This window comes from Sitodiplosis mosellana, unplaced genomic scaffold (assembly GCF_009176505.1).
Source record: "Sitodiplosis mosellana isolate CC-2019 unplaced genomic scaffold, AAFC_SMos_1.0 Smas_scaffold_3525, whole genome shotgun sequence".
Lineage (NCBI taxonomy): Eukaryota > Metazoa > Arthropoda > Insecta > Diptera > Cecidomyiidae > Sitodiplosis > Sitodiplosis mosellana.
In genome coordinates, this window is record NW_022598767.1 from 643 (window position 1) to 21,108 (window position 20,466).

Below are 20,466 nucleotides of genomic sequence, written 5' to 3' on the forward strand. Positions count from 1 at the left end.
TTTTACACTGTAGTAACGAAAGAATGTATGGTTCAACACATGAAGGTCAGATTTTAGTTGCTGGTGAGCACAAATAAACCTCATATTTCGTTTTGATGAGTTGGTGGATCCAGTGAAAAAAAAAGTTTTTTAAATTTTTTTGTCAGTGGTGTTAGAAAAATGGTTGAAAATGGCCTCTTATGATGTTTTTGTCTTCGACAACTACCATTTTCTCGTCGAAAAAATATGGGTCCCGGAACACTTGAACACCGGTTTTCCTATAAATTTGCTCTAAAATCGACATTTCTTCATAAAACTATCGATCGATTGAAAGATTGATACAAAATCACATTCATGGTATAGAAAACCCTCGTACAGTGACCTACTACGGGTCTATATACACCCAATTTTTGACGTAAAATCGATTTCTAATATCAACTTACACATGTTTATATGATTTTAGCGTCGACAATTGCGATTGCTTCAAAACAAATGAGCGAATGACGCTCATGAGCTTCGTTTCCATGGCTAAATCAACTCTTGGAGCCAACATTTCTGCCTTTGTCACCTTTAATCTTCTAGTATGATCCCTTACGAACATTTTGAATACCGACATGACCAAGTCGAGTGATGTTTTCACATATTTCTAGCCTCATATTCGGTTGGTTCGACTTCAACTCTCAAAAAATCGACTTTTCTTCAAATGTTCAGAGACCCATATTTTTTTGTATTATTTTGTAAACATCGTAAGAGGCCATTTTCGACCATTTTTCTAACACCACTGACAAAAAATTTGAAAAACTTTTTTTTCCACTGAATCCACCAACTCATCAAAACGAAATAAGAGGTTTATCTGGGCTCGCCAGCAACTAAAATCTGACCTTTATGTGTTGAACCGTATATTTCAAAAGTGTAAAATGTTACTACAGTGTTATCTATCTAGAATATATTCTAGGTTGCTATTACAAAATATATTGATTTGTGGAAAAAAGCGCCTGGAATATGTTGAAATTGCACCTGTCTAATACATAACTGTCAAATTCTCTCATATTCAGCGGTTCAAGAAAGACATGTCCATCCAGGGCTTAAGAATCGCACAGAGTGAACCCTGTGAGTAGTGCAATGCATCACAATATCGTGTGCGCTACACGCACACGAACAAATGACGAACAGTTCACAAGTTCTCAAATACAAATGAGTTTACCACTGTCCGTTTAATGTGCGCTCAAATACTCACAGGAGACAAAATAAAATGTTTGTGCCTGTATTTCGGCTATGTTGAACATACTACTACTACTTCTTCTTATTTTTTTCTTCGACCGAACGATGATCCGCACAAAGCAGAGGAGAAGTAAGTGAGCAGTGTGCGCACACAACTCAGTTGTTATGAGAAGACCATCGCACACGAGCGCTGTGGCTCTCACTGAAATGAGTTGTACTGTGAACTGAATGTGCGATTCTTAAGCCCTGTGTCCATCTTCTTAAAAGGATTTTCTTTCCGAAATTCATCGAGTAGCGTAATATTTTTTTTTAAAGTACAACAGATTTTCATGCACGGATAAATTTGAAACCTAACAACACTGAATATCGAAAATGTACCTTCATTTCCAGTTAGTTGTCAACAGCTGAATGAAGTTTGGAACAAAATGAACAATTGAAGTGAAGCCATCAAGATTTTGCGCGCGTAGAAATGACCAATTTTTGCTCTGAAAATATTCATCTTGTTTTTCTAAGCTTTGATTTTTATTTCGCTTTTAATTTGTATCGTTTTGAAATCACGACCTCATTTGTAGGGTTTTCGATTAAGACGATTAATACGTTGACAACTTCAAGCTCAAATAGCACATGTCAGAAAAGCACATGATATATTGAATTGCTCAACTTTTCATTTATCAATGACGTTTTAGTTGCAAATGGCGTGAATCATTATTGTGAAACTTCAGAAATTTCAAATGTGAATTTATAAACAAATTCCTTCCTGAAATCTTCGAATTGAAATTGAAAAGTCATCCAAATTAGATACTGTAATTATAAACTCTAAAATATATGATATTGGGAATTATTAAAAAAACAGTAAATACCAAGTCTTTTTGTCATTTACAACATGTTCAAGGTTGAAAAAATATTACAACAAAGATATTTTTTAGCATGTGTGATCTATCTAGAAAACAATTTCGTTTGAATAAAAGTATTGTGGCAATGTATTGAACACCTCAGTTCCGTCTTGACAAATTCCTATATTAATTTGAAACATGGCAAAAATTCATTTCCAGTTCTTCATTTTAAAAAATACAGAAAATACTTCGTAATGCTGAAATATTAATGTATTTGAATTTAATTTTCGGGTTGATTGAGTTATCAATATTTTTCGTTGCAGTTTACCCACGCAGTAATACGAGTGAATTAGCTGGTGGGATTTCACAGCTCGATTAACACTACAAATTATAATATTAAAAATATAACCACTGGATAAATAAAAATGTCTCGAAATAGAACGAGGAAGGGCAAAGGTAAATACTTTGAATAAAATGAATAATATAAACAGGAATATAGAACGATATTATTCCATATACTTAGCTCGCGCAATTTTAGATCCTCACTCAGACAACGAATCAATAAATGATAGCATATACTCAAATGGGTCATTGGACGAAGACAACAATGGTTACCAAGATGATTCGCAACTAGTGACAACAAGTGAAAAGTACGAGGAGAAATTACTTCAATCAATTGAAAATGCTTCAGAGAAGTCTGCGCAGACACGTGTTCAAGCCCTTCAAATTATTACCGAAATACTTCAACATCGACATATACCAGATTTCCTTGAAGATCGCAAATTAACTATTATGGACATTGTGGAGAAAAGTGTCCGTCGTGGGAAAGTTGCTGAACAGGAATGTGCATTAAGATTAGCAACACTTCTGATAATACAGCTTGGTGGAGAGGATAATATATCTTCTACACTATGTCAAATATTTTCAACAATAGTGCAGAATCGAACATCGTCATACTCAGTTAGAGCTTCGTCTTGTACGGCATTGGCCATGTTACACTTTTTGAATAACAATGATATCGGAAACATTGTGGGGACAATGCAACAATTTGAGCAAATATTTGCTGGAAGCTATTTGAAAGGAGATCGTTCGGCTCCGTCAGTGAGTGAAGATGCTGCACAGCTACATGTTGCTGCATTAGGTGGCTATGGCTTATTGGCTACTTTAATACCTCCTGGGGACTTTTGTTCTTACGTCAAGAATGGTACCATTTTACCGTAAGTTTTCCATTCATAAAATCGTGAAAGAAGATAGAATATTCCATTGTTACACTTTTCAAATTTCGCATCATGATATATAAGAAAGCTTCGATTCATAATTGGTATAAATTTTCTTTTATGTCTAAAACAACGAAAATACATGTATATTATTGTGATTATCATTTGTTTACAAACTAGATCAATGAAAAATTTAATCGGGTTGCTTCAATCCCCACACGTTGACGTTCGTATGGCTTGCGGAGAGGTTATCGCTTTAGGTACTTTTTTTTAATGATAAATAATATTATGGCAGCATTTGCGGTTATACTTTATTAAAGTAACTTTAATCATTAATATAAATTTGTAGTATTGGAATGCGGCCGTGCTTTTGATGATAAATTTTTGAATGAATATCTTTCGGAGTTGATAGAAATAACAAATAACCTTGCAAAAGATTCGCAAAAGTTTCGAGCTAAGAAAGAGCGAAAAGCACAAAGAGCTACATTCCGTGATGTTCTCCGCTATTTGGAAGTAAGTTGAAATGAAGATAGACGATTTTGTTGGAAATACAATTTTAATTCATATTTTCTAAATTGGGTTAAAAGGAAGATATTACACCAGAATCGGAAATCCGTTTTGGGAAGGAAACTCTCGACTTGTGCACATGGTCGATCAACGTTCAATATGAGAAATTGTGTGACATCATCGGTCCTGGCATCACCACACATTTAACGGAAAATGAATTTCTACGCGATGTTCTCCAGCTTGGTGCAAAAGTTGTCAATGCAAATGTTTCTGCAACAAATAGTAAACAGTCGAAAATGGAACGTCACTTACTTAATGCTGCCGCATTCAAAGCACGCACATTGTCATTGAAGAAGAATAGAGATAAACGTTCAGATTTCTAACTAAATTTTGAATGTAGTAAAATATAAATTTGTTTATTCTTAAGGAGATGATGCGTTTATTTGTATGTGCGTGTGCAATAAACATCAATTGACATAATAAAATGAGTGATAGTACTGTTGTTCAAATAAATCAAAATCCATAAGCGTACTTTATTTAATCACGAAAATTTGTGGTGCTGGTGGAAAAATACAGTAATACCCCCCTCAAACTCGAAACAAGTACTACAACACATTCCACATTTCCGATGAAATTGACGCAGCTGAATGTTCATTTTATTTGCTCAAAATTATTTTTGGTATCAAATAATAATCATTCATATTGATGATATGTATCATTTAATTATTAGCTTCCATTTAATAGCCTGTGCTGTATTGTAGTTTGCTGGCAGTAGGATCAGAATCATTTTGAAAATTAATTCGAACGTGACCAGTTGTAAAGTTCGTCGTGAATATGAAGTTGAAAAGGGAGAGATTGTGTTATTTGTTTGTTTGCATTAATTTTTATTGAAAGCGGTTTCATATTCTATTCAAAATCGATTTAGAACAGTTTTCGTCTGCATTTATAGCCCCTAAACTTCGAACCGATCGAAAAAAGTAGAAATATTGAATGATGTTGGTTTATATGGATCGTCAAAAACTTGTTGAATGAATTGAGACAATTCATGAATCTGAGCTATTACGGCGACGGCTATTACGGCGTGGTACCGGAGAACGGGAGCGACGTCTGGAATTTCTGCGTCGTGGTGGTGATCTTCCTCCTCTTCTGAACCTTTGTGGCGACCGTCTCCACCCACGTCGAACAGGTGACATTCGACGCATTGGAAGTCTCGGCTTAGGTAATAGGATCGGTGCCACTGTAACTTCCTGCCCGTCGATTTGTCCACCGTCCATGTGTTTCATAGCATTTTCTGCATCTTCAGGGTTTGTGTATTCAATGTATGCAAATCCACGGCCCAACTTAGGATGGAAACGATCCAGGGGGAATTCGATGAACTTAATGGTTCCTGGTGTGTATATATGTACATAAAACAATTACTTTTTTATTTTCTTTATCAAAATCGAGAAAATATCATTCTCAGTTAAAGGTGGCAAAGGGACAAAATTTGATCGTCCATCCGTCCTTTTATTCATTTGGGACAAACGGACATTTGTCCCAATGTCCCATTTCAAATTAGGACAAACGGACATCTTGTCCTGATGTCCCATTGCTAAAAAGGACAAATGGACCAATTTCCAAAATGATGTATAACACTTATGAAGTGATGTAAGTCATTTTAAAAATTTGTCCATTTGTCCTAATTTGAAATGGAACATTAGGATAAATGTCCGTTTGTCCCTTTTGGCAATGGGACATCGGGACAAGATGTCCGTTTGTCCTTATTTGAAACGGGACATTAGGACAAATGTCCGTTTGTCCTTTTTAGCAATGGGACATCAGGACAAGATGTCCGTTTGTCCTAATTTGAAATGGGACATTGGGACAAATGTCCGTTTGTCCTAAATCAATAAAAGGACGGACGGACACGAAATGTTCGTCCTCTGTCCGTCCGTTTGCCACCTTTATTCTCAGTGCTATATACCATAATTGCTGAAAATTTCATGAACATGATCCTTGGTGACATTACGGGTGAGTCGACCCAAGTGAATGCGGGGACCAATTTTATTTGACTTTGGTGTTGGTGAACGATCACGCTTTTTGCGTACAGATCTAGATCTGGAACGACTGCGAGAGTGAGATGAACGGGAAGCCGATAGACCCTTCTGCCTTTTCAAATCCTTGTCGGTACTTTTGCGAAGTCTTTCTTTTGATCTGGGTCTATCCTTCGAACCTTCAAAATTTGTTTTTTACAGTTTTAAACATAGCTAATGCAAACAATATCGAAGTAAGTATTAAATATTAAGTACCATTGCTTCGCACAGAACCACTGCGACTTCGATTGGATGTAACACGTTTATCGCGTCGATTGTCACCACTACTTGACGATGATGACGAACTGGAACTCGATGAGGATGATGAACTCGAAGAGCTCGAACGTGACCCAGACGATGAGCTGCTATCCGTCGAGCTTTGATAAAGATTATATTTCAATATTACTGTTTGTCACAATCGTTCTAAGTTTTCAATACAATTGTGTGAAATAAAGAACAAACATAAATCAATCCGTTTACCTTCCACTACTGCTTGATACAGATCCACGTCGTTTATTTTCACGAGACCGAATAGTATTGCGAGGTCTTTCCTTGTCTTTTGATTTTACTGAAGATGGTGACTCTGACCGTATACGATTGGCCCTTGAAAAAAAAAACTATTATTGAAGCGAAAAAAAGACAAATAATTGTGAACTTACATGTTGTTTGTTCGTGGCAACAAATTCGACGTAACGAACAAATTGAAATTCAGTAATTTACTTTTGAATCAATGAATCTCTTTTATTTGGATTTTTACCACATATATTTCTCTCAAAGTTTCTGGCGTCTGGTCTCACAATTTTTTACTAATGGCCGGTTTTCCACACACATATATATGAAATCGTTTGTATACCAATATATATATGAAATAGCCCGAATCGTTTCACCGAAATGTCAAACATGACATCTGGACTTTGCGAAAGAATTATATACTTTACAAACAAGCCTCATTCGAAAACAGAATTCCAAATTGATTTCGTTCATTTTGGTGGAATATTTACGACTCAAAATGATATAAAAAAAATTCATTGATTTCGCAATGCGAAAATTGTGTCTTAGGCTTTTGTCATACAAAAACCATTTCCATTGACACCAATTACTTAACAATTGTTTGACACATCACACTTGTAAATTGACAGCAAGTCAATTTCTCTTTATCAACATTCGTACACCACCAGTTTCCTCACATCTAATTATCTTTATTATTTCTATCATTTAGAACCCAAACAAAAATGGATTTAACTCAGTTATTCAAAGCAAGTGTGAAAACGGTACGTTTACGTAATAAATCGGCAACATTTACAGATAAAACAAGAATACTAAAACATAAGAGCCGAGATGAATTTTCGATTAAAGCAAATGACATCCGATATCAAATAACACAGCTTCGTGATCTATTATTTGAGAATAGATCTGCTTATATGCGGTTTGGAATTCATCTTAAGTCATCAACGCAAATGTCTGATGTAGAAAGGAATATAATTGATGAGGAATCTGACAAAATAGTTTCACTCTGCAACAAATATTTAAACGATTTGAAAGCCGAGTGCCTTAAAGATAGAGTCCGTTCAAAACGACAAGTCGTTGAGCATCAATTGGCAATCATAGACCTATTATCGGGATTTTTGAAAGACATATCCCGGATGCACAATGAGCAAAAAGAAATTCGTATTCAACACGAATTGGAAACGTATAAGCTTTTGAAACTGGAATCAAACATTTGTGTAATGCGCCACACCAATAAGAATACAAAGAAAAATGATGTGAATTTTGATCAATCGCAAATCGCATCTATAACGCGAAGAAAACAAAATAAAAGTGATTCAGAAAAAGAGCCTTACGCCAAGAGCAAGAATATCAAAACTCTAAACACAAGCCAATCGGATGTTGCAATTGACGAAGACCAAGGGGATAAATTTGCCAGTAGCTATGATAACGTGAGCTCTGATGATATTCAAATGTTGGAGTCTGAGAACATACAATTACTCAACGATATCAGAGGCATATCAGATGAAGTGGATAGAATCGGAGAAAATGTCGTTCGAATCGCAAAGCTACAAAATGAATTTACAGAAAAAGTAAGTTCATTTTGCTATCAAATTTCGAGAGTTTCTTATTTGAAAATATTTCCTCTTTTAGGTCACTGTGCAGAAGGATGACATTGAACGGATTGGAAACGTTGTTGTTGGTACCACTGAAAATATCAAAGATGCAAATGAACAAATAAAACAAGCAATTCAACGTAATGCTGGGTTACGGGTTTGGGTGCTTTTCTTCTTGATTGTCATGTCTTTTGCATTGTTATTCCTAGATTGGTATAATGATTGAACAATGGATTTAAATAAAAGTATATTTTTTATTATTACTTCAAAAGACAACTAACCGAAGAATTGTTATTAATCTGAAAAGTTAAGAGTCCCATAAATTCATATGGAATATAACGATGAAAATATACACATTCAATTCGATACTTACTTAAAGTACTATTCAATGTTATTTATATCGTGATAGATACTTTTAACAAAGTATTAAGTACAGTTTTGTGCGACATTTTGTTGAAAAAAAAACATTGACATTTCAAAGCACATTTTCGAATAGAATTACTTTTATGCAACATTATCCGCGGAGTTTTTCATATTCATTTATAATACGTGCAAAAACAAAGAAGAATAATGGGAGAAGATTACTTAAGTCAACCAATTAATATCGGTTCCGGTGGTATGTGATTATTTAAAATTTACTTTTACTACCTAATGCTTTTTAACAAATAATAATTTTTCATAGATGACAACACTTTACATTCACAATCGAATCGACAACAAAAATCAACATTTACATCATTTTCCCCATATTTGAATTATGATCCTCGCATATTGCAACAATCGCAACCGGAATTCATATTTCCTGAAGGTGCCTCCAAAAACCGTGGGCGCTTTGAATTTGCTTTTTCAGAGATTGGCTCAGCAGTGATAGTAAGTGCAATTTAAAATTTCATTGGTTTATCATTTTTTTTTTCATCGAGAATCTTTCTAACACGGGAATTGGTTGACCAGTTTTAAAAATTGATTTAACTTAGTTATTCCGGAAATCATCAGGATAACAAACATAACACGCATACAAAAACATAAAAGTCGAGATGAATTTACAATTAACGCAATTTGCAATTCACCAATCCTATGATTCGTTTTACTGGATAAAATTAATGAAAATTATTGAGCAACAATTGAATAACGACGTTTTTTCTCACAAAGATTGGTGCTGGCTTGGGAGGTTCAGTCGGACTCTATAATGGCATTGTGGCAACAAATCTATCCAAACAAACAGGAAAACTTCGTCGAACTCAGTAAGAAAACACAATTCATCTTATATTGAATGTATTTTCAATTGTCATTTAAATTCTTTAATTTGTTTTTAATCCTGCATAGACTTTTGAATCATGTCATGAAGCAAGGTTCAGCGACTGCAAACACGTTGGGATCAATAACAGTTATTTATTCAGCATTTGGTGTTTTACTTCAGTATATGCGTGGCAAAGATGACGGAACAAATACGATGTTAGCAGGCGTAGCAACAGGTTTATGTTACAAATCAACAGCCGGCTTAAAACGGTGTTGCATTGGAGGGGGTGTAGGACTTGCTATATCTGGATTATATTGCACATATAATTATTTCACAGCACTCAATGAAAAGAACAAATACCATAGTCTTCTGTAATTTTAGTTAATAAGCAAAACGCAACGAAAAAATCGTCTTGTCTTTTCTTTTCTTTAATAGTCAATAAAATGCAAGCTTAGGACAAAATGAAGACAGTATTTGTATAGAAATAATGCTTTTGAGAAATGGTAAATGGATTAATAATAACCGACGATTCCACACCAAGTGTAACAAAAGTTGCAGATGACGTCTCCGATTTCGCTCAAACTTGGTGTATAAACTTCTTATGGCCAAAAACTCGCAAAGCCAAAAAAATTAGGGTGACCTTCCCCACCTGATGAAAAGTTAGGGTGACCCATATATTGAAAAAAATCTTTTTTGACGTGGAATTTTTTTTTCGATATTTTTGGTTTAAAAGTCGGCCCACCTCAAATTCTTGAGTTTTTCGATATTCCCTAACTACCCGCCACCTCATATTTCTTCAGAAAAATATTCGGTGTGGTCACCATTTACCATTTTTTCATGGTTTTTAGACTACATAATTTTTTTTTCACACCGAATAGGTGGTCTGGCGCTGGTGATGTGTTCTGAGAAAATGCTTACCAGGTTGGTGTCATTTTCCCCTTTGGAAGGGCAAAGGAGCCTCAAGAAGTCGAAAAATCACCAAAAAATCACTATTTCAGGGCAAAAACAGGGCAGAAACCCGCTTTTAGCCCCAAATCTCTATAATATTCGGAAACCGCGTAGAAAATTCTACTTACGCGTGGAACATTCCAACTGCATTGAACCACCTCTTCTGCCCCAAATCGAGGTCGGCAGTTTGAAAAACCATACTCCTGCAAGTATGCAACCATTTTTAATTGCTTCTAAGCCACCAACGCAGAAGCGGTGTGTTCCTTAAATGTAGCGCTTGATGTCTAGTTTCTTTTGGCGTAATGTTTCATTTATATGGTTCAAATTTGGCATTAGGGAGGCTATTATTGAAGAAGAAGGTGAAAAAATCGCACAATCTCACCACAACTGTTCATTGAACAGTGTTCAAATCAAGGCACTGGACCTCATTTTTGGCCACAAACGATTGCATTTTCGAATTCTTCGTCAAAAATTAGCCTAAGAATGGTCAATCTAAGATGCTTTTTGAACCGTACCATTACTTCAAATATAACTCGGGAGATCGAGTGTCCAAATATACTGAAATAAAAAGAATTACATTGGTAATCCCGAACTTTTCCGTACCGTTGTCCTGCGTTGTCTGTAGGTACTTTTGATTATTTTTTGTGAATTTTCTTGAAATACAGGCAGTGAAAATATAATAATAAAAATGAAGTGAAACATCGGCCACTTTAACACTATGATTGTTCTTGGGGCACCCAGGGCCCCCAGCGAACTGTAAAGTTGAATAAAAGTACTAAACAGTGTATAAACCAACCGGAGTTAAGTCTCATTGTATAGATTGAACATTTCTCTACACGAATGAAAAAAAAACATATGCATATGTGTGAGTATGTGTAAAATACAGCCTGCCGCAAAACTTGTTACGCTGTTGTTTTTGGGGGACCACAGGGCCCCATGGCTATTTTATATTATAACTGGACTATGATAAGAGATAACGACTTGATGTCTGCGGTGAAGTTGTAGTACTCAAGCTGTTCTACAACTTTGCCCAAGACACCAAGTCTTTATCTCTTATCAGTTTCGCGGAATACGCGAGAAACCGCAGAAAACCGCGAAAAAACGCGTTTTTTTCCTTATCATTTTTCACGGAACTGATAAGAGATAACGAGATGGTGTCAAAGGCAAAGTTGTAGTTCTGGTCGAGAACTACAATTATTCTGATTCATTATTCCGTTATCTCTTATCAATTACGCGAGAAACCGCAAAAAAATGCGAAAAAACGCGTTTTTTTCCTTATCGTTTTTTCACGGAACTGATAAGAGTTAACGAAATAATGAATCGGAACAGTTGTAGTACTCAACCAGAAATACAACTTTGCCTTAGACGCCATCTCGTTATCTCTTATCAGTTCCGTGAAAAATGATAAGGAAAAAACGCGTTTTTTTGCGATTTTCTGCGGTTTCTCGCGTATTCCATGAAACTGATAAAAGATAACGACTTGGTAACTTCGGCAAAGTTGTAGAGCAGCTTGAGTACTACAACTTCACCACAGACATCAAGTCGTTATCTCTTATCAGTTACGCGAAAAAACGCGAAATATTCGAGTTTTTGATAATCATTTTTCGCGAAACTGATAAGAGATAACGATTTCATGTCTATGGTGAACTTGTAGTACTCAAGCTGCTCTACATTTCTGTCGAAGAGGCAAGTCTCTTACTTCTTATCATCTTCACTAAAACGATGTGGGAAAATTTTGCGATTTTCGCGTTTTTTCGCGTTTTTCGCGGAACTGATAAGAGATAAGCAATATTTGTTACACTTAAATTATAGCAAACTTTGAGTATTACAACTTTGCTGCAGATACTAATTTGTTATCTCTTATCACAGTCCAGATTTCATATGAAGTATCTTGGGGGCCCTGGAGTCCCCCAAGAACAGTAATATGTTGCAAATATGAAGAACAGTCATAGTGTTAACTAAAACTTCGACAATTTTGTATGGGAGGTACCCGTTAATCGATTCTCATTGGCTTTAAACTTTCTGAGGTTTCATTTTTTGGAGAAAAAATAAGATTCTGAAAGTTTCACGTTGATCGTATTTGCAGAAGTTTGGTTTTGGGCCCTCAATTTTTTCCAAGAAAATTTCGACAAAAATTGAGGACGAAAAATCAAACTTCTGCAAATGCGATCAATATGAAACTTTCAGAATCTTATTTTTTTTTTCAAAAAATGAAACCTCAGAAAGTTTGAAGCCAATCAGAATCGATTAACGGGTACCTCCCATACAAAATTGTCCAAAAATCGGTAATTTTAGTAAAAATTTCAAGAAATTTGTATGGGAGGTACCCGTAAATCGATTCCGATTGGTTTCAAACTTTCAGAATCTTATTTTTCTCCCAAAAAATGAATTCCCAGAAAGTTTGAAGCCAATCGGAGTCGATTTAAAGGTACCTCCCATACAAAAGTGTCAATTTTTTGAGGTTTTTCTTAGGGCAAGTACCCCAGGGTCAAATCGAAAATGGGTCATCTTCGAACTTAAACTAAGTTTATTGGATACAAAACTTTTGGGACTTTCAGATTTGGATTATCTCAATTATTTTTTGAGTTATCGTGTTTACAAACAGCTACGACGACGACAACGACAGCGACGACGACGGCACACGAACGGAAAAGTGTCTCAAAAAGTGGTTTTCTACGCGTTTCATGAGTTTTTATGATAATCTAAGCTAATTTTGCGAAAAAAGTTTTCGGGACCAATTCCTATACTTTACCTTGACACGTTGTGTACGGAAAAGTAATAAGATGTTAGCATGTGGTTGAACTTTTTAATCTGCAGCATCAATATGAGTATCATTTGAAGTCTTGATTCAATTTTAAACAGGTCATTCTTAGGCTAATTTTCGACGAAGAATTCGAAAATGCAATCGTTTGTGGCCAGAAATGAGGTCCAGTGCCTTGATTTGAACAGTTGTGGTGAGATTGTGCGATTTTTTCACCTTCTTCTTCAATAATAGCCTCCCTAATGCCAAATTTGAACCATATAAATGAAACATTACGCCAAAAGAAACTAGACATCAAGCGCTACATTTAAGGAACACACCGCTTCTGCGTTGGTGGCTTAGAAGCAATTAAAAATGGTTGCATACTTGCAGGAGTATGGTTTTTCAAACTGCCGACCTCGATTTGGGGCAGAAGAGGTGGTTCAATGCAGTTGGAATGTTCCACGCGTAAGTAGAATTTTCTACGCGGTTTCCGAATATTATAGAGATTTGGGGCTAAAAGCGGGTTTCTGCCCTGTTTTTGCCCTGAAATAGTGATTTTTTGGTGATTTTTCGACTTCTTGAGGCTCCTTTGCCCTTCCAAAGGGGAAAGCAATACCAACCATTGGTATGTTTAGATTTGTTGGAGTCTGATGAGCATTTTCTCAGAACACATCACCAGCGCCAGACCACCTATTCGGTGTGAAAAAAAATTATGTAATCGAAAAACCATGAAAAAATGGTAAATGGTGACCACACCGAATATTTTTCTGAAGAAATATGAGGTGGCGGATAGTTAAGGAATATTGAAAAAGTCAAGAATTTGAGGTGGGCCGACTTTTAAGCCAAAAAAATCGAAAAAAAAATTCCACATTTAGGTCACCCTAACTTTTCATCAGGTGGGGAAGGTCACCCTAATTTTTTGGCTTTGCGAGTTTTTGGCCATAAGAAGTTTATACACCAATTTTGAGCGAAATCGGAGAGGTCACCTTTAACTTTTGTTACACTTGGTGTGGAATCGTCGTATTATAAAAAACGGCGGATATCTAGAAATGAGTTTGATGTATATGGAAATATACGGCTAATTTTTCAACGAATGTGTACAAAATACAGTATTCGCGATTTTTCAAGTTCTTAGTTTATTTGTTCGTCTCGCTTGTGCAACATTTATAAAAAAAACACCGCACCAGAGGATAAATGATGCACATGATGATAACATTGCCAAGTTCAAACACCAAGAAGTATCTATGCGGTCGATTCTTCTTCTGTCGAAGCTGACATCAGAGAATAGGTAGTCCATGAAGTCGAAAACAGCGATGCAAGAGATCCTTCCTTGTACAGCAGCAACTAATGGCCCTGTGGCGTGCATGTACTTGATGAGCTCGTTGCGGTATTGGCGGCAAGATTGCCATGCTCCGTCGATATAAATTATGGAATGTACTAGCGTGTAAAGGACCATAAAACCCGATACAAATGATGCGGGGATCCAGTAGGACGGTGATATTTCATCGTCATCAATTTCGGATCTTGTTGTCATGATGATCATTTCGCCCGATCTGTAAATTAAAAAATTAAATGACAAATAAAAATACCCACAGCCAACATACACTGCAGATGTTAATTCTCACCGCTGTCGTACTGACTGTCTACTGGTCCTACGATTGCTATTGGATGACATACAAATACGCCAAACATGGTAGCTTCCAAATATTATGGATGCGGCGATAGAAATAAACAATCCAAACGTAGCAAAGTGACAATAGGCCACATGCCCACCAGTGAAATATGTTATTGTCGTTACACCATTCAAAATGCAACCACAATTTTTTTCAACGCAAGTGTCTAATACATATTTCCAGTGGTTCCACGCCACAGCAGAAGTGACACTACACACAAACCCGAATACAATAATCAGCGGATAAAAATACGAGAGAAACTTTTCACTTTTCATAGGATCCATTTTTTTTATTCAAATATTTGTTTATTTTTTTCTCTTTATGCGCAAATATATGTTTTTATTCCGAATTTTAGTTCAATTTACAAGATCGTGTTATTTAATCAACAACCAAGCAAATGTTATTCACGAAAAAGGCGTTGCACTAATGTAAGTAATTATATACGGAATATGTCTAAAAGATCTTGTATATGTGTAAGTATACCTGTACAAATGTATGAATATGTGAATAAATATATCCGAATGTATACATATGTGAATATACTTGTTCGAACGTACGAATGCATGAATGTGAGCACAATACACAAACATCAAAGTACAAATACATTTGAACTGCCAATAAAGTTGTTTGTGTCCATAATGAGGCAATGTATTGTGACAGGTAAACAATAAAGTTTGGATGCACAACACATATATAGAAAATGTGTTTTTTTTTGTTAACTGCCAGAGAAGCGAAATAACAAATCTACGTGCCCAACTACGCTATGAAAACTTAAGAACGTTTGATTTTTACTTATTCATTTTCATACATTTATTATGGTTACAGGCGAAAAGCACATTCGTCTCCGTAAAAACCTGATTTTTTCAAAAGATTTTACATTGTTTGAGTAAATATTATGACTAATTGCTATATTATTTTACATTTCGACCAGTCCTATAGATAACTGTTAGGCACCAAAAATTGCTTTTATTTACATTAACTACATTTGTACATTTTGTCTTTAGTTTCTTGATTTTTGAGATTAAGTATTTTGTTTCCTTACTTGGTTGGGATGTTAATACAATGTACTTGTACATACTTTACAATGTACATTTTGGTGCAATCGAAATTGGATAAATAAACTGATGTGAAATAACAACTTAATTTTCTCTTTAAAATACGGTTGAACTTGTTATTATTACTTACTTTCATTTAAAACGTTGAACTATTTTTTAGGAACTTGAAAAGTTTTAATTTTGATTTGATAAAAATGACAAAATTTTCATCGCGTTTTTTAAATGATTCATTAAATATTTCCCCAATTTTTAAATAGGTAATTTCAGTGGGTATAACAATATTATATTGTTTTACCACAAACTGTATCGCTAGTTTTTACGTGAACAAATATGATTCGTTTGATTTCGTTCGTTGAGAGAGAATATTCACAGTGTAATTTCTTGAATGTTCTATTACTTTTGCAGAGTTCGTTCATGCTTTGAGAACATACAAAATTGTTGTTAAAATTACAGCAACGAAATTAGAACAAAATCAAACGAATTTTTGTTATATTCTCTTTAAGCCACTCAAAACTTTGTCACAATTAGCTGATCTTTGAAAAAGAAGTATAACAGCAAAAATGATCATAAATTTAAACAAAATTCATGAAACTACTGTGGCGTAGTGAAGACAACTTTTAGGGTTCAATACCCCCATCGCCTGAAATAATTTTCAAAACTATGTTTAGTGCACCATCTTCTGGGACAAAAACATATTCCTGAAAATTCTGCGGTACCTAAATTATAATATAAACATACACTACCGTGCAAAAGTTTGAAACCACTAGGTATTTTTCATACAAATTGACCATTTTTGGTGGACTCATTAACATATTTCGGAAACACCTGCACTCTTGATATTTTGTGCATAGTTTCAACAACGTTTCAATAGTAAATCACAGAGGTTTCATCAAAAAATATCACGTATTCAAAAATTATATCAATTTGAATTTGATCTGTTTTAATCTTCATACAAATTTGATCATTTTTCACATAGTACAAATTCAAACTTTTGCACGGTAGTGTATGTCCGTATCCATTTTTGATTTGGACAAGATGATAAATAATCACCACAAAAAAAACATTGTTACGCACTCCAAAATGCACTCATGACGTATATAGTGATTTCAACTATTGTCATTAAACGGAATCACTTGGAAGTTGCACGTTTGGTAACACGTACTCATTTATGTTATGCACAATCATCATAACATTTTGTTTTAATTATTCAATAGATACAGTATTACATAAAAGTTATAATAGTTTAAATTAACTTTTCGCATTCAATATTTTAAAAATAATTGTGTATTGTATAATTGTATACATTCTTTCTGACTTCCATTTGGAAAAAAATTCGTTGTGTATATTTTAGAAGTTGAGGTAGTTTTTCTTCATATATTATAGTAGTAAATTTGTTGAGAAAAGTTAGACTTTTCTAAAAAAAAAGGTTCTTCATAGGAAAATGAAAGCAACAAAGTATAGTTATAATAAGGCACAGCATCCGTTTGTTGAAACAATGAATTCACAACAATCGAGATTCTACAAAAATATTTTGATCCCGCCAACACACCAGCAACCAATTCTTAGGAAGGGCAATACAGCTTTGACAAATACCGATAGTTACCATTACATCAGAGGAAACACAGTTAACGCTCAAAATAATCCACAATTTTATCAAAACTCACACAAAATAAATACTGGTGGAATGGCTGTATTTAATCATAATACTTCCAGTAGACAAAGATTTGCTCCATATCCTAGCCATAAGCGTTCATACGCACATGCTCTAGTGCAACCCACAAACATATGTTACTACAATTATCAATCACAGATGCAACAACAGGCACAATCTTCAAATCATTTGAATATTATTAATCAAAGTTCAATTACAACATCTCCTACTGATTCGATCTACAGGTAAATTTGTTCATTAATATTATATTTGGGTGCGATTGAATTAAATCTGGGAATTTTTCGTTCGGCATCTGTAACATGATTTCACATTCGCATTTTCAAAAAATCACTATTCCAATGTTTCGTCGCCTCAAAAATAATACGGCCACAAATATATGGCGAATATATTTCGGATACTTGTAAATGAACCAATTTAATGACTTGCGATCTAGAATGTGGTTTCATTGAAATAGTTCATGTTACAGATGACATAACGGGCATTCCCCGCACTGAACGTCAAAAAAGTTTCAATGTTAAATTCTTGACAATAACCACTTTTTAAACTATATTCAAGTTCGAATCAGGGCCAAACGTTAAACGTTGCTATTGGATTAAACGATAGTTTGCATGATCACAATCCAATGACAGGTGTTACATTACAAATAAGCAATTTGGATACCACTATCGAAGAGAATGATCTTAAGCAATATCTTATTAATCGTTTGAAGCCAATCGCAACGGTTTTATCAATTTACTTTGAAAGCCTGTCTGTTGCTAAAATCAAATTACCAACTGATCATCAAGCTCGACAAGTTATTACGTACTTACACCGCAAAAAAATCGGCCACAAACGTATAACGGTCAGTATTTGTATTTTGCATTATTTTTCTGATTTATTCATTTAAACTTCTAATGAAAAGGTTTCGTATACACGGGAATCTTCCACGCTTGATTCATCAACGCTACGTTGTCAGGTAGCAGGCTTACTTAAGGTAAGTTTGTCGAATTTATTTATTTATTTACACCGCCAAAAACTGGCTGAATATTCGGTTTTGCAGGAAAATGACTCCAAGAGTCATGAAAAATAAGAAAGAGTCATTGTATATATATTGCAACTACAACAAATTTTGAATGGTTTCTTATTCCAATTTTCAAACAGGATATACCAAATTATAAATTATCCATGTACAAATTCCGCGAATTGTTTCAATCACGCTTCAAAACATCAATAAGCGTCATGGATTTACATGAAATGAAGGACATTTGTACGATAGTTGGAAATAAGAATGAAGAATTTATCACACTGCGCCCAGAACTCATCAATTCAATCGAAAGCAGTGAACTTATGGAATGTTTTCAGCACAGTGTTCCATATTGCACCTTGCATTTTGTGAAAATTCACCGTGGATGGGCTGAACAAGAGATTGATCCATTGCCAAATGTACAAATGACAATAAATCAAGTACGCGATGTTATGTACGCTTTGTTGAAAAATCACAAAAATGTCATCCCGATCGCAACTATTGCTCACTGTATACAAGCTGATTTGAATATTTCCCTGGAACGAAATGAAAGTGGTGTTAATTTTGAGCATTTAATCAGTTGTGTGCAAGGCATTCAAATAACATCAAACAAGTTCAGCATTAAAGTCTTAAGTTTGCTGAATGGCAATGAAATGTCACCAAAGAGTAAGGAATCATCAATATCTGATGAAGTATTGCTTCCCAACCGATATTCCAAATATGGCAACGTGTCTGATTCTTTTGCTCAAATTTCACGTGAAATTATTGAATTGATCAAACTCTCACCAAAAGCAACGTTGAAATTCAGTCGTTTTATACCAGCATATCACAATCATTTTGGAAAACAATGTCGCGTAGCTGACTATGGATACACTAAACTAATAGATCTTTTCGAGGCATTATCACAAGTTGTTCAAGTTATGGGTGAAGGTGAAAATCGTCAAATAACATTAACTCATAAAGTGCAAATGCAAAGATTTAAGACGGATTTACTGAGAATTCTGCGAACACAATCAACAAAATCAATTTTGCTTTCACACATACCCATGATCTACGAACAAGTCCAGGGTAGGAAATTCAACGTCACTGATTATGGTGTGTGTGATATTAATGATATTCTCAATACATTGGTGAACACAAATGTCGTGGTAGTTAATTCCATTCCACATATGGAAGACACCATGATATCTATACCAAAACGTAAACAATCGACAGCAGAAATGGAAAAAACAAGCCACTTTGCAGGTAACATTTATGTAATGCTTTCTACCGTTAAATTAAGTAATGCTTTTGCCCACTTCTGTGGTGCATTTGACCATTAATTCACATACAATCCCGTCCGAATCGGATGAAATTCGGGTATCATCCAACTGTACGCTACACTCGAATCACATCCATTTGTGACGGTAATAATGGGTGTGAAAACTGACTGACTGACTGAGAATTATATATGTACAACAGATTTGATCGTTTTCATCTTTGAATCAATTGAGAAATCAGAACCGTTGTGCAACATTTTCAATTGTGAATATCACTTGAAATCTTCAAACTATTCATTAGCTCTAGAAATATGCACGATATAATAATCGTTTTGTTTATAATGTCATTGGAACTGCTTCTCATTTTGTCCAAGAAAAATGCATTGAAAATGGTCCGTTCCATTTTTTTGTTTTGTTTATATATTCGTATAAAAAACTGTCGAAGCAAAAACATTTTGCTTCTCTTTGGAGATTTCCCTTTCTGTCTCCAATTCGTAAAACAGCAATTTTGACGCAGCAACCGTCACGGCATGCAAATGTGGTGTTCAAAGAATGTAACATTGACGCCGAACGATTCGTTTTGCAAATGCCACTCAGCACAGCGGCTCATTGGTGTAGGAACATTGACAAGAAATTGGCGCACATTTTTTTGAGTGAACATTCAACGAAAAAAGGCAATTTTTTTTGCGAAATAGTTGCTTTAATTGCGAGACCAAAACCCTTTTACAGGTATGTACGGCTAAGAATAGAGTTTTTGCACAAATTAAATTGTGGATTATTTTGGAAATTGTTGTGAAATTGTTGTTTCGTCATACCGGTTCACATTTTCATGTAATGACATGTTCAAAGCGGGAAAAATCGCAATATTCTAGACCGATTGCATTGATTGACGCGAATAAATCAATATAAATTAATTCGATCACAACAAGTTTTCCCATTTTTTTT

General features: G+C 34.9%; 6 protein-coding genes across 14 annotated transcripts; 4 read left to right on the top strand and 2 right to left on the bottom strand.

Annotated features, from left to right (window-relative positions):
- The first annotated feature begins 1,854 nt into the window (after nt 1-1,854).
- On the top strand, nt 1,855-4,276 carry LOC129571839 (interferon-related developmental regulator 1). Of its 8 annotated transcripts, none has more exons than XM_055451698.1 (6): nt 1,855-2,003; nt 2,357-2,489; nt 2,557-3,250; nt 3,431-3,510; nt 3,600-3,763; nt 3,838-4,276. In XM_055451698.1, exons 2-6 carry the CDS (start codon nt 2,459-2,461, stop codon nt 4,138-4,140), a joined length of 1,272 nt encoding a protein of 423 aa, XP_055307673.1. In that variant the 5' UTR covers nt 1,855-2,003; nt 2,357-2,458; the 3' UTR covers nt 4,141-4,276. The 8 variants fall into 8 exon arrangements, with proteins under 8 accessions (XP_055307673.1, XP_055307679.1, XP_055307675.1 ...); XM_055451704.1 differs by having other exon boundaries at nt 2,572-3,250; XM_055451700.1 differs by having other exon boundaries at nt 1,872-2,052.
- A 344-nt stretch (nt 4,277-4,620) lies between these two features.
- LOC129571841 (RNA-binding protein with serine-rich domain 1-A) lies at nt 4,621-6,751 on the bottom strand. The gene is made up of 5 exons (XM_055451708.1): nt 6,489-6,751; nt 6,310-6,432; nt 6,046-6,206; nt 5,721-5,969; nt 4,621-5,144 (listed from the first exon to the last, which is right to left on the bottom strand). Coding segments are annotated over exons 1-5 (879 nt in total). The 5' UTR covers nt 6,491-6,751; the 3' UTR covers nt 4,621-4,800.
- A 149-nt stretch (nt 6,752-6,900) lies between these two features.
- Nucleotides 6,901-8,211, top strand: LOC129571840 (syntaxin-18). The gene is made up of 2 exons (XM_055451707.1): nt 6,901-7,907; nt 7,969-8,211. Exons 1-2 carry the CDS (start codon nt 7,062-7,064, stop codon nt 8,155-8,157), a joined length of 1,035 nt encoding a protein of 344 aa, XP_055307682.1. The 5' UTR covers nt 6,901-7,061; the 3' UTR covers nt 8,158-8,211.
- A 32-nt stretch (nt 8,212-8,243) lies between these two features.
- On the top strand, nt 8,244-9,630 carry LOC129571843 (mitochondrial import inner membrane translocase subunit Tim23). The gene is made up of 4 exons (XM_055451710.1): nt 8,244-8,547; nt 8,614-8,801; nt 9,081-9,172; nt 9,255-9,630. The coding sequence occupies exons 1-4, from the start codon at nt 8,502-8,504 to the stop codon at nt 9,541-9,543; spliced, it is 615 nt and encodes a 204-aa protein (XP_055307685.1). The 5' UTR covers nt 8,244-8,501; the 3' UTR covers nt 9,544-9,630.
- A 4,346-nt stretch (nt 9,631-13,976) lies between these two features.
- LOC129571842 (uncharacterized) lies at nt 13,977-14,946 on the bottom strand. The gene is made up of 2 exons (XM_055451709.1): nt 14,485-14,946; nt 13,977-14,412 (listed from the first exon to the last, which is right to left on the bottom strand). Exons 1-2 carry the CDS (start codon nt 14,814-14,816, stop codon nt 13,983-13,985), a joined length of 762 nt encoding a protein of 253 aa, XP_055307684.1. The 5' UTR covers nt 14,817-14,946; the 3' UTR covers nt 13,977-13,982.
- A 1,738-nt stretch (nt 14,947-16,684) lies between these two features.
- LOC129571844 (meiosis regulator and mRNA stability factor 1-like) lies at nt 16,685-19,507 on the top strand (the record flags this gene model as incomplete). Of its 2 annotated transcripts, none has more annotated exon segments than XM_055451712.1 (5): nt 16,685-16,946; nt 17,025-17,483; nt 17,815-18,100; nt 18,161-18,232; nt 18,400-19,507. In XM_055451712.1, coding segments are annotated over 4 exon segments (1,921 nt in total), but the record flags the coding sequence as incomplete, so codon positions are not given.
- Nucleotides 19,508-20,466: the final 959 nt, after the last annotated feature.

Excerpts from the sequence above, each read along its gene's own strand:
- LOC129571843 (XM_055451710.1), top strand. The coding sequence starts at position 8,502 with ATGGGAGAAGATTACTTAAGTCAACCAATTAATATCGGTTCCGGTG. Across the intron at positions 8,548-8,613 it reads AATTAATATCGGTTCCGGTG|ATGACAACACTTTACATTCA; the intron begins GTATGTGATTAT and ends AATTTTTCATAG. Across the intron at positions 8,802-9,080 it reads AGATTGGCTCAGCAGTGATA|ATTGGTGCTGGCTTGGGAGG; the intron begins GTAAGTGCAATT and ends TTTCTCACAAAG.
- LOC129571839 (XM_055451698.1), top strand. The coding sequence starts at position 2,459 with ATGTCTCGAAATAGAACGAGGAAGGGCAAAG. Across the intron at positions 2,490-2,556 it reads TAGAACGAGGAAGGGCAAAG|CTCGCGCAATTTTAGATCCT; the intron begins GTAAATACTTTG and ends CCATATACTTAG. Across the intron at positions 3,764-3,837 it reads ATGTTCTCCGCTATTTGGAA|GAAGATATTACACCAGAATC; the intron begins GTAAGTTGAAAT and ends TTGGGTTAAAAG.
- LOC129571842 (XM_055451709.1), bottom strand. The coding sequence starts at position 14,816 with ATGGATCCTATGAAAAGTGAAAAGTTTCTCTCGTATTTTTATCCGCTG. Across the intron at positions 14,413-14,484 it reads AGACAGTCAGTACGACAGCG|ATCGGGCGAAATGATCATCA; the intron begins GTGAGAATTAAC and ends TTTAATTTACAG.
- LOC129571841 (XM_055451708.1), bottom strand. Across the intron at positions 6,207-6,309 it reads GTATCAAGCAGTAGTGGAAG|CTCGACGGATAGCAGCTCAT; the intron begins GTAAACGGATTG and ends TCTTTATCAAAG. Across the intron at positions 5,145-5,720 it reads TGAAATTTTCAGCAATTATG|GAACCATTAAGTTCATCGAA; the intron begins GTATATAGCACT and ends TATACACACCAG.
- LOC129571840 (XM_055451707.1), top strand. The coding sequence starts at position 7,062 with ATGGATTTAACTCAGTTATTCAAAGCAAGTGTGAAAACGGTACGTTTA. Across the intron at positions 7,908-7,968 it reads AAAATGAATTTACAGAAAAA|GTCACTGTGCAGAAGGATGA; the intron begins GTAAGTTCATTT and ends TTCCTCTTTTAG.